Source organism: Anolis sagrei, chromosome 7 (genome assembly GCF_037176765.1).
Source record: "Anolis sagrei isolate rAnoSag1 chromosome 7, rAnoSag1.mat, whole genome shotgun sequence".
Classification (NCBI taxonomy): Eukaryota; Metazoa; Chordata; class Lepidosauria; order Squamata; family Dactyloidae; genus Anolis; species Anolis sagrei.
In genome coordinates this window covers 23,300,927-23,315,129 of record NC_090027.1, presented here as the reverse complement: position 1 = coordinate 23,315,129, position 14,203 = coordinate 23,300,927, and the positions used below count along the sequence as shown (strand labels likewise).

The 14,203-nt window shown below is 45.2% G+C and overlaps 1 protein-coding gene across 1 annotated transcript; it reads left to right on the top strand.

The window, feature by feature from the left end:
* Window positions 1–3,370: 3,370 nt before the first annotated feature.
* LOC132782404 (small serum protein 5-like) lies at window positions 3,371–13,733 on the top strand. The gene is made up of 4 exons (XM_067470744.1): window positions 3,371–3,605; window positions 10,985–11,078; window positions 11,223–11,349; window positions 13,565–13,733. The coding sequence occupies exons 1-4, from the start codon at window positions 3,603–3,605 to the stop codon at window positions 13,692–13,694; spliced, it is 354 nt and encodes a 117-aa protein (XP_067326845.1). The 5' UTR covers window positions 3,371–3,602; the 3' UTR covers window positions 13,695–13,733.
* Window positions 13,734–14,203: the final 470 nt, after the last annotated feature.

The following is a 14,203-nucleotide window of genomic DNA, read 5'->3' as shown; positions in this document are numbered from 1 at the left end:
CTTTCATGGGTGGCTATTAATTAGCAAGTTGCTTACCTAAGAGTTAGTTCAGGCAACGTGGCCAGACGATGTTACTGGATAATTATTATTATTATAAATTTATTTGTACCCCGCTAGCATCTCCCAAAGGACTCGATGCAGCTTGACATTTTTAACAAGATGACACCGATGATTATATGCTTTAACAGTTTTTATTTATGTTGTATATTGTAATGTTGATTGTTTTTAATGGCACTTTTATGAATGCAGGTGCAGAATATTCAAAATGTTGCAAAGACAGGTGAGGCATTGACTTTACCTCCCAGGGCTCGGCTTTCACCCTGGGAGTTGCCTGAAAAATGTCAAAAAACCAGCAAACTGTTTGCCATCAGTAAATTCCTTTCTGTAAATTTCCTCCTTGTCAATCCTTGGAGAGGCTTTGCTTTAAATCCAAAATATTATTTATTGTAGGCAATGGAACCCAATATCAATGGAGGGTTGAGCCAAATAACTCCAATGTTCCTCTGAGAAGCCTTAAGAAATGCTTGGGGTTTTATAGCAAAAGGTAGGACAAGACTCTTTCCTTTGCTTATCCTCTTTCTCTTGGTCCCTTTTACACTGCCATATAAAATCCAGATTATTTTATTTGAACTGGATTATATGGCAGTGTAGACTCATATAATCCAGTTCAAAACAGATAATGTGGATTATCCAATCTATATATATAAAAATGCTCATGTCGTAATGAGTGGCTTAAAAACAAAAGAACCGCTGGCCCAATATCCACCAAATTTGCCAACAAAACTCCTCACCATACAAGGTGTGACCATCAATGATAAAAAATAAAATAAAACTGAAAACAACTTAGAAATCCTTCATAAAAGGAGAAGCCATTACAGTGCATGCGTGCAGCTGTGGGGGGAGCGCACGTGCATGTAAGAGAGCTCCTCCATCGTCTTGCGGCGGAACTTGTGGCGGCAACGGCTGCTGGGCCTCCCGGAGCCAGCCATAGCTCCACCAAAATTTAAAATCTGAAACACCAGCCTGACCGACGGAGACAGAGGGGCCTCTTCGAGCGAGGGAGCAGAAGTAGGAGGTGCCTTCTCCACTCCGTCGCTGTGCTGCTGGTGCTGAGCCTGCCATAGCAACTGCACCTGGGAGAGGCCTCCCCGCCTTTCCCAGGAGGAAGGCGGTCACTTGGCATTTAGGATCATATCTCAATAGGATAAAGGAAGCCTTCAGAAGGCCACACCTTGTCCTAATCTGTTACTGATTCAACTTTCATCCACTGAAACCACAGCCAAAATTTCCCTCATTGTTCCTGTCTCTCAGCACTGGAAAAATCCGGATTATGGCAGAATCCGGCAGAGAGGACTCCTGCTTCTGACCCCTCTGTCGCCAGAGATTTGGCCCTCACCACACAGCCGTTCCCCCCAACAGGTCTCCCAGAGGCCCTGCACCAAGCCATGCCCGGCCTTCCGATGCAGCACGCCTCTCTTCCCGAGCTCTGCCGCCTTCCTGGCTGGACGCGGCTCTTTCACCCCCCCCCCCTTCCCCGTAGCTCATGGGGCAGCCACAGTGCTCTCATCCTTCCTTCCCTTATCTTCTGTTTTTCCTCCCTCCCCTCCTCTTTCCTTCCTTCCTTCCTTCCCTTCTTCCCCTTATCCTCTGTCTTTCCTTCCTTCCTTCCTTTACTTTATCTTCTGTTCTTTGTTTCCTTCCCTTCCCTTCCCTTCTTTCCCCTTCTGTCCTACCTTTCCTTTCCATTCTTCCCTTCTTCACCTAATCTTCTGTCCTTCCTTTCCTTCTTTGTTATCTTCTGCCCGTTCTTTCCTTCCTTCCCTTCTTCCCCTTCTGTTTCTCCTCCCTCCTACCCTTCCTTCTTTCCTTCCGTTTCCTTCTTCCCCTTATCTTCTGTCTTTCCCTACCTTCTTTCCCCTTCTGTCCTATGTGGGGTGAAAGAGCGAAGCCCCCCCTCCCCAGCAACTCCCAAATGTCAAGGTCTTCCCCAAACTCTACCGTGTTCAAATTTTGCCATCTTTCTGTTGGTTCACTGTGTTCTCCAGATGTATAGTGGACTGCTATTATTATTGTCGTCGTCGTCGTCGTTGTTGTTGTTCTTATTTTTATTATTAACCTGAAGCTGGCTATCTCTCAGGAGTGGTTAGATTGTGCTTCTCCCATTTCCCAAAAGGGGCTGGTCTGGATGGCCCCTTCAGGTCTCTTCTATACTAGGATTCTTCTATTATTATTATTAATATCAATAGTAGTAGTAGTAGTAGTATTATACTGAGGCTGAATGGCCATCTCTCAGGAGTGGTTTGATTGTGCTTTTCCCTTATGCCAGAAGGGGATGGACTAGATGGCCCTTGGAGGTATCTTCCATAAAAATGCTCTGTGCATAATGACTGCCTTAAAAACAAAAGAACCAATGAACAAAATCACACCAAATTTGGCAAAATAATGTCTCACAACACAAGGAGTGACCATCACTCAAAAAATTATGATTTTGTCATTTGGGAGTTGTAACTGCTGGGATGTATAGGTCACCTATATTCAAAGAGCATTCTGGACTCCACCAACGATGGAATTGAACCACACTTGGCATACAGGAATCCCCTGACCAACAGAAAATACTGGAAGGGTTTGGTGGGCAGTGTCCTTTGGTTTTGGAGTTGTAGTTCACCTACACCCAGAGATCACTGTGGACTCAAACAATGATGGATCTGGACCAAACTCTACATGAATATTCAATATGCCCAAATGTGAACACTGGTGGAGTTTGGGGAAAATAGAATCTTGACATTTGGGAGTTGTGGTTTCTGGGATTTATAGTTCACCTACAATCACAGAGCATTCTGAACCCCTACCAACATTAGAATTGGGGCAAACCTCCCACACAGAATCCCCATGTGGCAACGCGTCGCAGGGGATGGCTAGTTATTAATAAATTACATTACTGAGGGCTTCTCTTACTTTTCCCTTTACATCTACTAAACCTCCACCCCAATGAAACCCATTCCAACACACAGCCTAGTGTGGGAAGTTTGGTCCAATTCTATCGTTCTGAAGTAGCGACGAAAATAATTTTGTGGTTTGGGTTATCACTACATGAAGAACTGTATTAAACGGTCACGGATTTAGGAAGGTTGAGAAACACGAGATATAATTATCCTACATGCCTAAAAGTCTAACACTGAGATGTTATAGGAGATGCCAAGGAGATGCTGTCTGCAGTGTAGATAGATGTCCCAATTGTGAAATGTGATGGGCGCATCATACGTAAATCTTCTCTGATTTGCTGTGGGTCCTTATCTGTCGTCATATTTCTTTGGAAGCCACAAGAGCCACTCGCTTATCACAGGTATCAATGTACAAATGTACAAATCAAATACCAGCGAAATCCAGAGCAAACACGTCTTTCCCAACCGCCTTTCTGCCTCTGTGTCCCGTTCATTGGGCCTGAACACAACTGTCACGGGGAGGTGTCCTCCTCTCCTTTTCCTCTTCTCGGCTCCATAAATTGAGGGAAGACATTCTCCACAAAAGCAGCCAAGAAATCTCCTCCTGGTTGTCAAGATCCATTCGGGGAAAGTCTGCTTTCCCAAATCCAAGAAGCCAAAATGGTAAGTAAAGTAAGGATTTTGCAATCTTGCTTGATTTGGACAAGATCTGAAAATTATTATTATTATTATTATTATTATTATTATTATTATTATTGCTGGGTTATTGTGGGTTTTCCAGGCTGTCTGGCCATGTTCCAGAAGCATTCTCTCCTGACGTTTCACCCACATCTATGGAAGGCATTCTCAGAGGTTGTGAGGTCTGTTGGAAACTAGGCAAGTGGGGTTTATATCTCTGTGGAATAATGTCTAGGGAGGGAGAAAGAACTCTTGTCTGTTGGAGGCCAGTGGAATGGCCAACAAAGGATTCCCCCAGGCAGTAAGAAGCCAGAACTTGACACTGCTAGGCCATTAAATGTTAATCAAAGTGGCCAATTGAAACATTCTTGTCTGTTGGAGGCCAGTGTGAATGTTTCAATTGGCCACCATGATTATAATGGAATGGCCAACAAAGCATTCTCCTAGGCAGTAAGAAGCCAGTACTTGACACTACTAGGCCATTAAATGTTAGTCAAAGCGGCCAATTGAAACATTCACACCTACCTCAAGAGACAAGAGTTCTTTTTCCCACCTTGGACATTCCACAGATATATAACTTGTTTCCAACAGACCTCACCACCTCTGACGATGCCTGCCAAAGATGCATGCGAAACGTCAGGAGAGAATGCTTCTGAAAGATGGCCAGATAGCCTGGAAAACCAACAACAACCCAGCAATAATAACAACAAGCCTGTGATTCTGGCCATGAAAGCCTTAGACAATATATTATTATTGCTATTTTGAAATACTGCTCAGGATTATAAAGAAGAAGAAGAACAACTTTATTTTTCTACCCCGTCTCCATCTCCCCGAAGGGACTCGGGGCGGCTTACATGGGGCCCAAGCCCAAGGCAGAATACAATTAAAACAGCATAAAACAGCGTAAAACAACATAACAATAATAGCTAGCAACAACAATAACAGCAGACTAATTTTGGAGGGGGGGGGGAGGAAAACCACTACGTGAGCTAGTTAAGGATAAGTGGTTTAGTAAAGTGGATAACAATGTATAGCGGCATAGGAGATATCATGGAAACAGAGTAAATTAACAGGATCAGTTAATATAGTATAGGACAGGGGTCCTCAAACTTTTGAAACTGGGGGCCAGTTCACTGTCCCTCAGACCGTTGGAGGGCTGGACTATAGTTTGTTTTTTTAAAAAAAAATCAATAAAAAATTCCTCTGCACATTGCACCTATCTTATTTTGCTGTGTGGAAGGGCCCTTAGAGGGGGTTCTTTCTAGCCCTCTTTAGGCAGGAATTCCAGGAGCAGAGAATGGGAAATCTTCCTGTTTCTAGTCTGAATGAAATCTGGCTCCCAATATTTAAAAACTCTAAAATTATCACTGTAAATAAAGAACAACACTCAAACACAGGGGAACTCCAGACAAGAAACAATCAGGACCAGCTAATCACCTCTCAACAAAGGATTCTCCCTAAAAACTGTCAGGCTATAAAATGGCAATCAAGGTGGCCAATTGAAACATTCATACCTACCTCCAATAGACAAGAGTTCTTTCTCCCACCCTGGATCTTCCACAATTTTCCTGGTTAAAGATTTTCCTCTGACATGAAGTCCAGTCGTGTCTGACTCTGGGGTGTGGTGCTCATCTGCATTTCTAAGTCGAAGAGCCGGCGTTGTCCGTAGACACCTCCAAGGTCATGTGGCCAGCATGATTGCATGGAGCGCTGGGGCAGCCGCCCTTGGCTGGCTCACACTGCCCATCGGGCCTGACGGATAGCATGATGGCAAGGGAAGAGCAGCCCCACGCGGACTACTTGCGAGTAAAGCACCTCACAAGGTGCTTTACACACGAGTAGGCCACGCGGAGCAGCTGCCCTTGGCTGGCTCACGCTGCCCATCGGGCCTGACGGATAGCATGAGCGTGCCAAGGGAGGAGCAGCCCCATGCGGCCTACTTGCGAGTAAAGCACCTTGCAAGGTGCTTTACGCATGAGTAGGCCACGCGGAGCAGCTGCCCTTGGCTGGCTCACGCTGCCCATTGGGCCTGACGGATAGTGTGAGCCAGCCAACGGAGGGGAACTGTTTGGGGGGGTGCTCCTCCTCCACGGGCCGGATAAGGGCCCTTGGCGGGCCGGAAGTGGCCCGCTGGCCGTAGTTTGGGGACCCTTGGTATAGGACATCAGATTGAGTGACAATTCAAGTCATAATACAGGTCATTTGTCATAGGAGTCGTCAATCGAAAGCACGACGAAACATCCACATCTATAATTCCTTATGGAATGTGGCTAGGGAGGGTGCCAGCCTAATCTCCCTGGGGAGGGAGTTCCAGAGACGGGGGGGGGGCACCACCGAGAATGCCCTCTCTCTCGTCCCCACCAGCCGTGCCTGAGACGGAGGCGGGAGCGAGAGAAGGGCATCCCCAGAAGATCTTAAGGACCACGTGGGCTCATAAGGTCTACCCCTCTGTTTAAGGAGCTCCACTGGCTGCCATTTATTTTCCGAGCCCAATTCAAGCTGCAGGTGCTCACCTACAAAGCCCTAAACGGTTTGGGACCACCCTACCTGCGTGACCGCATCTCCATCTACGAACCCACACGCTCGCTCCGGTCATCTGGGGAGGCCCTGCTCGTGATCCCACCTACATCGCAAGCGTGCTTGGTGGGGACACGGGACAGGGCCTTCTCTGTGGCGGCCCCCCGACTTTGGAACGCCCTTCCAAAAGATCTCCGACAGGCCCCTTCTCTAGCTGTTTTCAGAAGGAATTTAAAAACTTGGCTGTTCCGTTGTGCCTTCTCAGACTAGGAATCCCCACCCCAAGTCCCAATAGCACCTTAGCATAACTAATTGTCGCTGCACACCTCACTTTTAATCCTACGTGCCTCCTGCCATTTCAGCACTTTTAACCCTTGTACCCCATTGCGCCGGCCGAACCAGTTTTAATAATGTCTTGATGTACTGCCATTGTCGTTATTTTGCTTATTGTTTTGATTTGCTTTGCTATTGTTGTGTTATGTTCTCTATTGTATTGTGTTTTGAGGCTTCGGCCTGTGTAAGCCGCATCGAGTCCTTCGGGAGATGCTAGCGGGGTACAAATAAAGTTAATAATAATAATAATAATAATAAGGGAGAAGGCGGTCGCACAGATAGGCAGGTCCTGAACCGTTAGTGGCACCTGAAAGGCACCACATTTTGTCTGATCTTAAGAGCTAAGCACGGTCTTCAATGCAAGACCATGTACGGTACTACAGTATAAACAGTATTTCACAGGAAGGAACTGGCAAAACCATTTCCAGCTATTCCTTGCCTAAGAAAATCCTATTTAGTAAAGGCCGAATGACCCCAAATGGGCCAGACCCTGGCAGATCTTGTAAGCTAAGCAGGGCTGGATGGGGGTGGGAGCAACCAACACAAGTTGCCAAAGGCTATATTTTAGAAGAAGGAACTTACAAAACCAGCTCTGAGTCTTCCTTTCTTAAGAAAACGTTGTGAAATTCACGGGTCACCATAAGTCAAGAGGTGACTTGAAGGTACACACGGAACTCTGGTTACATACATTATGTGTGTGTGTGTGTGTGCCCTCCATTTGTGCCTCTTCAAATTCTGCAGCACTGCTGGCCACAGCTGACCTCCAGTTAGAGCGCTCAAGGGTGAGGGCTTACCAGTACTCGGTGTCTCTGCCACAGTTTTTAAGTTTAGCTTTAAGCCCATCTTTCAATCTCTTTTCCTGTCCACCAACATTCCATTTTGACTTTGGAGTAGAGTAACTGCTTTGGGAGACAGTGGTTGGGCATTTGGACAACGTGGCATTCAGTTCAACTGCATTGATGGCATAATAGCATCGCTTCAATGATGGTGGTCTTTGCTTCTTCCAGCACACTGACATTTGTCCGCCTGTCTTCCCAAGAGATTTGCAGGATTTTTTGGAGGCAACGCTGATGGATTGATTGATTTAGTTACAGTACTTATATTCCACTCTATTGGGGACGCAGGGTGGATTCCAATGCACATATACATGGCAAACATTCAATGCCAATTAGACATACAACATATATAGACACAGAATCAATTTAACATTCCAGCTTTCTGGCTTCATGAGGGTATGCTCGATTCCGGCTCGATTCCAGCCACAGGGGGAGCAGCTGCTTCACCGTCCATTTGTGACACCGAGTCCTTTCATGGAGTACTTCCTCATTCTTCTGCACACTGCTGGAAGGTTTTATGGTGTCATAATTAGTTAAATTAGCCTCCTGCATAAAGCGGTACCTAAATTTCCTGCTTGACAGATGCAACTGTCTTTTAGACTGCAAAGGTCAACAACAAGCTAGACGAATGGATGGAAGCTCACTCCAACCTGGGCTGGCTTCGAACTCATGACTTCTCGGTCAATAGTAATCAGCTAGCTGCACCACAGCCTGGAATGATGGAATCATTCCAGGAGTTGAGTGTGACGTCAATTCCTGACTTCAACACAATGGAGAGAGGGTGGAGGCAGGGTTTGGAGGAAATGGCTTTCTAAATAAGCCCCTTGGTCGACCTACGGATGTCCTGATCCTTAAACACTCTGCTTCATTCGGAAGAATACTGCACTCGCAGAGCTCACGCCATGTTGTACGAGGGGTATTTTTTAAGTAAGGTCCGTTTGAACGTAAGTAGACAACGAAAGTTTATTTCAAAAAGGTAAATTTATTTTCAGAAAGTACATACTTCACTCTGTTTTTCGAGCACTGATCTCAACACGTCAGGAAATTCGTTTGAGAGACCTGTTATTATGAAACGCTTGTTCTCACGAATCCTCGCTTCAACTGAAGCCACCAAATCGTCTGTAATCAAAGAAGGGCGACCGGAGCGGTCCTCATCATGGATGTTGTCACGGCCATCTTTGAATTGTCGTACCCACTTACGCACTTTGCTTTCACTCATAACAGTATCACCGTACACTTCACAAATCTGTCGGTGAATTTCTGCAGCAGGCAGGTTCCTTGCTGACAAAAACCGTATCACTGAATGAACCTCACATGCGGAGGGTGAGTTGATAGTCTTAAACATTTTTAAAGTACAGAAGAGAACCGTACAGGTTAGCTACAGAGCGGAAACTGAGCATAGTTGTTCCCAAGGCATGCCGGTACACGACGCACGTGTTCATTGCAGTATGCGCGCAAACTACTAGTGTCTACAACAAAACGGACCTTACTTTAAAAATTCCCCTCATATTTCAGTCTCAGTGTTGACTTTTGTGGAGAGGTGGCTGCCAAGGGAGTGGAAATGGTCAACATTTTCCAATCAGTGTATACATAATTCAGTTTGTCTTTAGTTGGGAGTTTGTTTACAAGATGTTGACAGGTATGTCAAAAAATCGTCTCGACATATTCCTAGTAAGTAGGCAGCATAAGTACATTCATTTTCAGTGCATTCGGAAATCTTAAGATTTGGGGATATGTCTTAATAGATTAAGTTTTCAAAATACAGTATGATCCCTGTGTCCACATTCCAAGACTTTACATAGGTATGTGAAACCAGAGATAATTGAAAAGAAGCACCTCTAGCCTGAGAATACCGAGAAAATCCCTTAAGAAGACAAATTTGGTTGGATGTGGATGCTAGACTTTTAGGTGCAGGTTATGCTGCATATTAGGAACGTATAGAAAGCTAACCGGGTGTAGTGTTCTGAGCACTGGGCTGCGAATCTGGAGACAGCAGTTCAAATCCTTGCTCAAGTTTGAGTCCTCTTGGGGAGAGAGGGTGGAATATAACTAAAGTTTATTTTTATTATTATTTTACTGACACAAAAACATGGTATGTCACAGCAAACGAGATATATATGCTGGATTTCGTATCACAAAATCACAAGTCAAACACTTCCCAAGTGGCTACGACTGTGTGATGTATTTTCGAATGATGCGTGCAGATCCAAGTAAGGTGGCCTTTTGCAGTTGACAGATCGTGATTTTATCAATGTTTATTGTTTCTAAATGCCGGCTGAGATCTTTTGGCATGGCACCCAGTGTACCCATGATCACTGGGACCAACACCACTGGTTTATGCCGGAGCCTTTGCAGTTCGATTTTGAGGTCCTGATCAGGCTGAGTTTTTCCTGTTGTTTTCCCTCAATGCGACTGTCTCCTGGAATGGCAACATCAATAATCCAAACGTCTTTCTTTTTCACAATCGTGATGTCTGGTGTATTGTGTTCCAAAACTTTGTCAGTCTGGATTCAACAATCTCACAGTATTTTTGCATGTTCATTTTCCACTACATTTGCAGGTTTATGATCCCGCCAATTCTTTACTACTGGCAGGTGGTACTTGTGACATAAGTTCCAATGAATCATTTGGGCCACAAAGTTGTGCCTCTGTTTGTAGTCCGTCTGTGTGATTTTCTTGCAGAAGCTGAGGATATGATCCCTGTTTTCATCAGCTTCCTTGCACAGTCTGCATTTTGGGTTATCAGCTGATTTTTCAATCCTGGCCTTAATTGCATTGGTTCTGATGGCTTGCTGCTGGCCTTCTGCCTCCTTCTTCAGGGTTCCATTCATTAGCCATCACCAGGTCTTCTCCTTCTCAACTTTTCCTTTAATTTTGTCAAGGAACTGCCCTTTGTTGTGCTAGCTGTCAGCTCTGGTTAGTAATGCAGTTTTCTTGTACTAATTCTTGGTCTGCTGTGCTTTGAGAAGTTTCCAGTTATTGACTTCAATTAGAGCAGAGTCTTGGCTTTCCTTGACATATTCTGCCAGGACGTGTTTTTCTTCTTCAACTGCTTGTTTTATTCGTAAAAGTACTCTCCCACCAGACCTTCTAGGCAGATAGAGCTGATCAACATCACTGGGAGGATGTCGTGAATGATGAATGGTCACGAGTTTTCTTGTTTTTCTGTCCAAATTGTCCAGTTCTGCCTGCGTCCAGTTTATGATGCCAGCAGTATATTTCTTTTCTTGTACTTGTTGTTGTTGTTGTTGTTGTTCTTCCTTCTTCGGCACAGGAGCCCCTGGTGGCGCAGTGAATTAAACTGCTGAGCTGCTGAACTTGCTGACTGAAAGGTCAGCGGTTTGAATCCAGAGAGCAGATTTAGCTCTCACTGTTAGGCCCAGCTTCTGCCAACCTAGCAGTTTGGAAACATGCAAATGTAAGTAGATCAATAGGTACCGCTTCTGCGAGAAGGTAACAGTGCTCCATGCAGTCATGCTGGCCACATGACATTGGAGGCATCTACGGACAATACTGGCTCTTCAGCTTAGAAACCAAAATGAGCACCACCCCTCTAATGTTATGGGAAAATCTTGATTTAAGTCACACTCTCTCAACCTCAAAGCAATGCAAACAAATGTTGCCAAGGAAACTCTGTAATATGCTTTCTATGCTTTATCCCTGGTGCCTCTATTTCAGAACGTTCTTTTCCGGCTGGGTGTCCTCTGCGTCGTGGTGGCTGTGTGCCATGGAGCCTGCTTTAGAACCGTGCATAAAGTGGTGAGCAAAGACGGTAAGATGGTCAAGCATGCTATTTCCTTCTAGGGCAGGCATGGGCAAACTTTGGCCCTCCAGGTGTTTTAGACTCCAACTCTAACTTCTAACACAAGTTATGGCATTATTGAAAGTAAAGCCAATGGGTGCTTTTAATCCCTAGGTAAACTGGAGGAGCTTGTGTGCACCGATGTGTATGATGGGAGCAAGCACCCCGTGGGGGATTCTTGGAACACAGCTGAATGTATGGAATGCAACTGCTACACAAGCGGGATGCAGTGCTGCGCCAGGTAGGCAAAGTGGATTCACTAGTTTAGGCTATTTATTCCTCTGCTCTGATCCCTGCTGTAAGACATGCACTCTAAATAATGCTGCGGGATTCTGGTATGTAAAGTGATTTATAGTTTCCAAATCACGACCTCCCTGAACCACTGCAAGTTGGATAGCAAGCGTCCCAGAAGCAAGCAAAATGCAGAAAATCATACTTCAACCCATCTATCAGCAGAGTCCAACTGCCAGCATCTGACCTTATCTACACACACTGTTTAGTAAACTCATGAATTCAGGTTTTCATCCAAAATATCCAGAGACTTCAATTTTCACTGTTGCAATCATAGAATCATAGTTGGCCATCCGGTCCAACCCCCTGCCAAGAAGCAGGAATATTGCATTCAAAGCACCCCTGACAGATGGCCATCCAGCCTCTGTTTAAAAGCTTCCAAAGAAGGAGCCTCCACCACACCCCGGGGCAGAGAGTTCCACTGCTGAACGGCTCTCACAGTCAGGAAGTTCCTCCTCATGTTCAGATGGAATCTCCTTTTTTGTAGTTTGAAGCCATTGTTTCGCGTCCTAGTCTCCCGGGAAGCAGAAAACAAGCTTGCTCCCTCCTCCCTGTGGCTTCCTCTCACATATTTATACATGGCTATCATATCTCCTCTCAGCCTTCTCTTCTTCAGGCTAAACATGCTCAGCTCCTTAATATATACGAATGTACAAACAGGATTCACAGATCCACTTTCCTTGTACTTGCAAACAGTCAGAGTCATCAAATAGTCATATACAGCATAGGCAGATACTCACACCGAGTCACACAGGAGAGAGAAAGATGGATTCTTTCACCTTCCTTATATAGCCACCTATATACCAGGGACACTGGTTGATGCAAGCCCTTTGCAATAACCATCACAGGGTTATAACTCAGCCATTACCACATTCCCTAATGCATCATGACATTCACAGTCATACCCAGATGCTATCAATATTTCACATGTTCATCAAACAGTATTTTTTCCATGGTTAGAAATGCTGTGCCATTTCTATCTAACAAATAAGACGTTAACACACATGGAAAGCCATCCTGAGCGTGTCCCCCCCCCCCCCCCACCGGGGTGGTGGTGAGAAGCGCAAGGTACACATATCTGAAATAAATAAATAAATAAAAGAGAATGGCTGCCTTTCTTCCTCCAAGGCCAGGCCAGTGGCAGATGGGATTGCAGAAGGGGCTTCCACAGGGGTGGCTCAACCCATTACGCAAAGTAAGCATTTGCAGTTTAGTTGATTTTGCCCAGGGGCACTCTTGAGGCGCTCTTAGGGGAAAATAGACCTTGACATATGCGAGTTGTAGTTACTGGGATGTATAGTTCACCTACAATCAAAGAGCATTCTGAACTCCACCAATAATGGAATTGAACCAAATATGGCACACAGAATTCCCATGACAAACAGAAAATATATATCAGTGATTGGTTGGGAGGAATACTGCTTATTTACTGTTGAAAATTACCTAAGGCCGCCTCTGTGCTTCCACCTGCTTCTAGGCATGATGCGTTTGTGTTTACTCTTTCTTCTCCTCAATCCAAGGCCAAGGCAGTGGCAGTTGGGATGGGGAAGGAGCTTTTTCTGCTTAAGGACATAGGAGCAATGGAGCTGTGGCTACATCTATAATACCACGATCCTCTCCCTTCAATGACAGTGCAGTGACAGTTGGGGTGAAGGGCTTAGCCATAATAGAGCTCAATCTCTTCTTCTCTCGTTAAGGTCAGGGCAGTGACAGCTGGGATGGATGGAGGCCTTTGTTTCTGGACCTAGGCATGATGAAGCTTCACCTGCTTCCTCTTCCTTCGAAGCCAAGGCAGTGGCAGTTGGAGAAGAGGGAGGATGTTTCATCTGCGTCAAGTCATGATGGAGCTCTGCCTGCCTCCTCTTCTCTCCCTCCAAGGCCAGGGTAGTGGCAGTTGGGATAGAGGAAAGTGTTCCTATCATTCCTTAGACTTAGAACCAGATGGGAGCCCCTTTCTCCATTCCAACTGCCACTGCCCTGGCCCTAGAGGGTGGATTTTTTCATGCACTTCTGAGCCTGAGCGGAATGGAGATGAACCACCTCATCCCAACTGCTTCTGCTCTTCTAGATCTAGGTATGACGGAGCTGCACCTCACTCTTCTTCTCTTTGCAAGTCTAAAAACCCATGTCAGTGGATACCTTCTTCTTCTGCTTCTTATTTTTAGATACGGTGGCATTGCGCGTGTTCAAGGATGTGTAGCAGTGGTTGATAAAACAACATGCAAGTATAAGTTCTATAAGGAGGCGAATCCATCAGAACCATGTTTTGAAGAAGGCCAGGAACCCTTTAAATGAATGGGGAGCAAATAAATAAATGAGCCTCTGCATCTAAAACGGACTCTTGTCTTTTTTGGTTTTCACTTCAAAGACCATAGCATTTCACAGAGAGAAACTTTTCAATGGATTCTCGACTGAAAGCAGACCTAGAGACTTCTCTAGGAATCTTTATGTCCTCCAATGCAATTTGGTAGCCAGCTTACAACACAAATTGATCAGAGTCAGGTTGGAAGACCTAGAAATTCTTAGAGATTTCTCTCAAGTTGAAAAAAATAAGAGTTGTTTTAATTTAATGGTGTTCCACTACCCCTAACCGTAGCAAATGTGGAGGATTGGCTGTAGGTTTAGACTTGGGTTGGGACACAAATGACCCTCCAGGTGGTTGATGGAGCTTTATCCGTACATCTCAAGGTTGAGTCCAGGATATTTTGGTACTAAACATCTCCAAAAACGTCCTCTTCCTTGAACAAAATTCTTAGATTTATTCCCATACAACAGTGATTCTCAACCTTCCTAATGCCGTGATC

Coding starts and splice junctions, on each gene's coding strand:
- LOC132782404 (XM_067470744.1), top strand. Junction 11,079..11,222: donor TAAAGTGGTGAGCAAAGACG/GTAAGATGGTCA, acceptor TTTAATCCCTAG/GTAAACTGGAGGAGCTTGTG. Junction 11,350..13,564: donor GGGATGCAGTGCTGCGCCAG/GTAGGCAAAGTG, acceptor TCTTATTTTTAG/ATACGGTGGCATTGCGCGTG.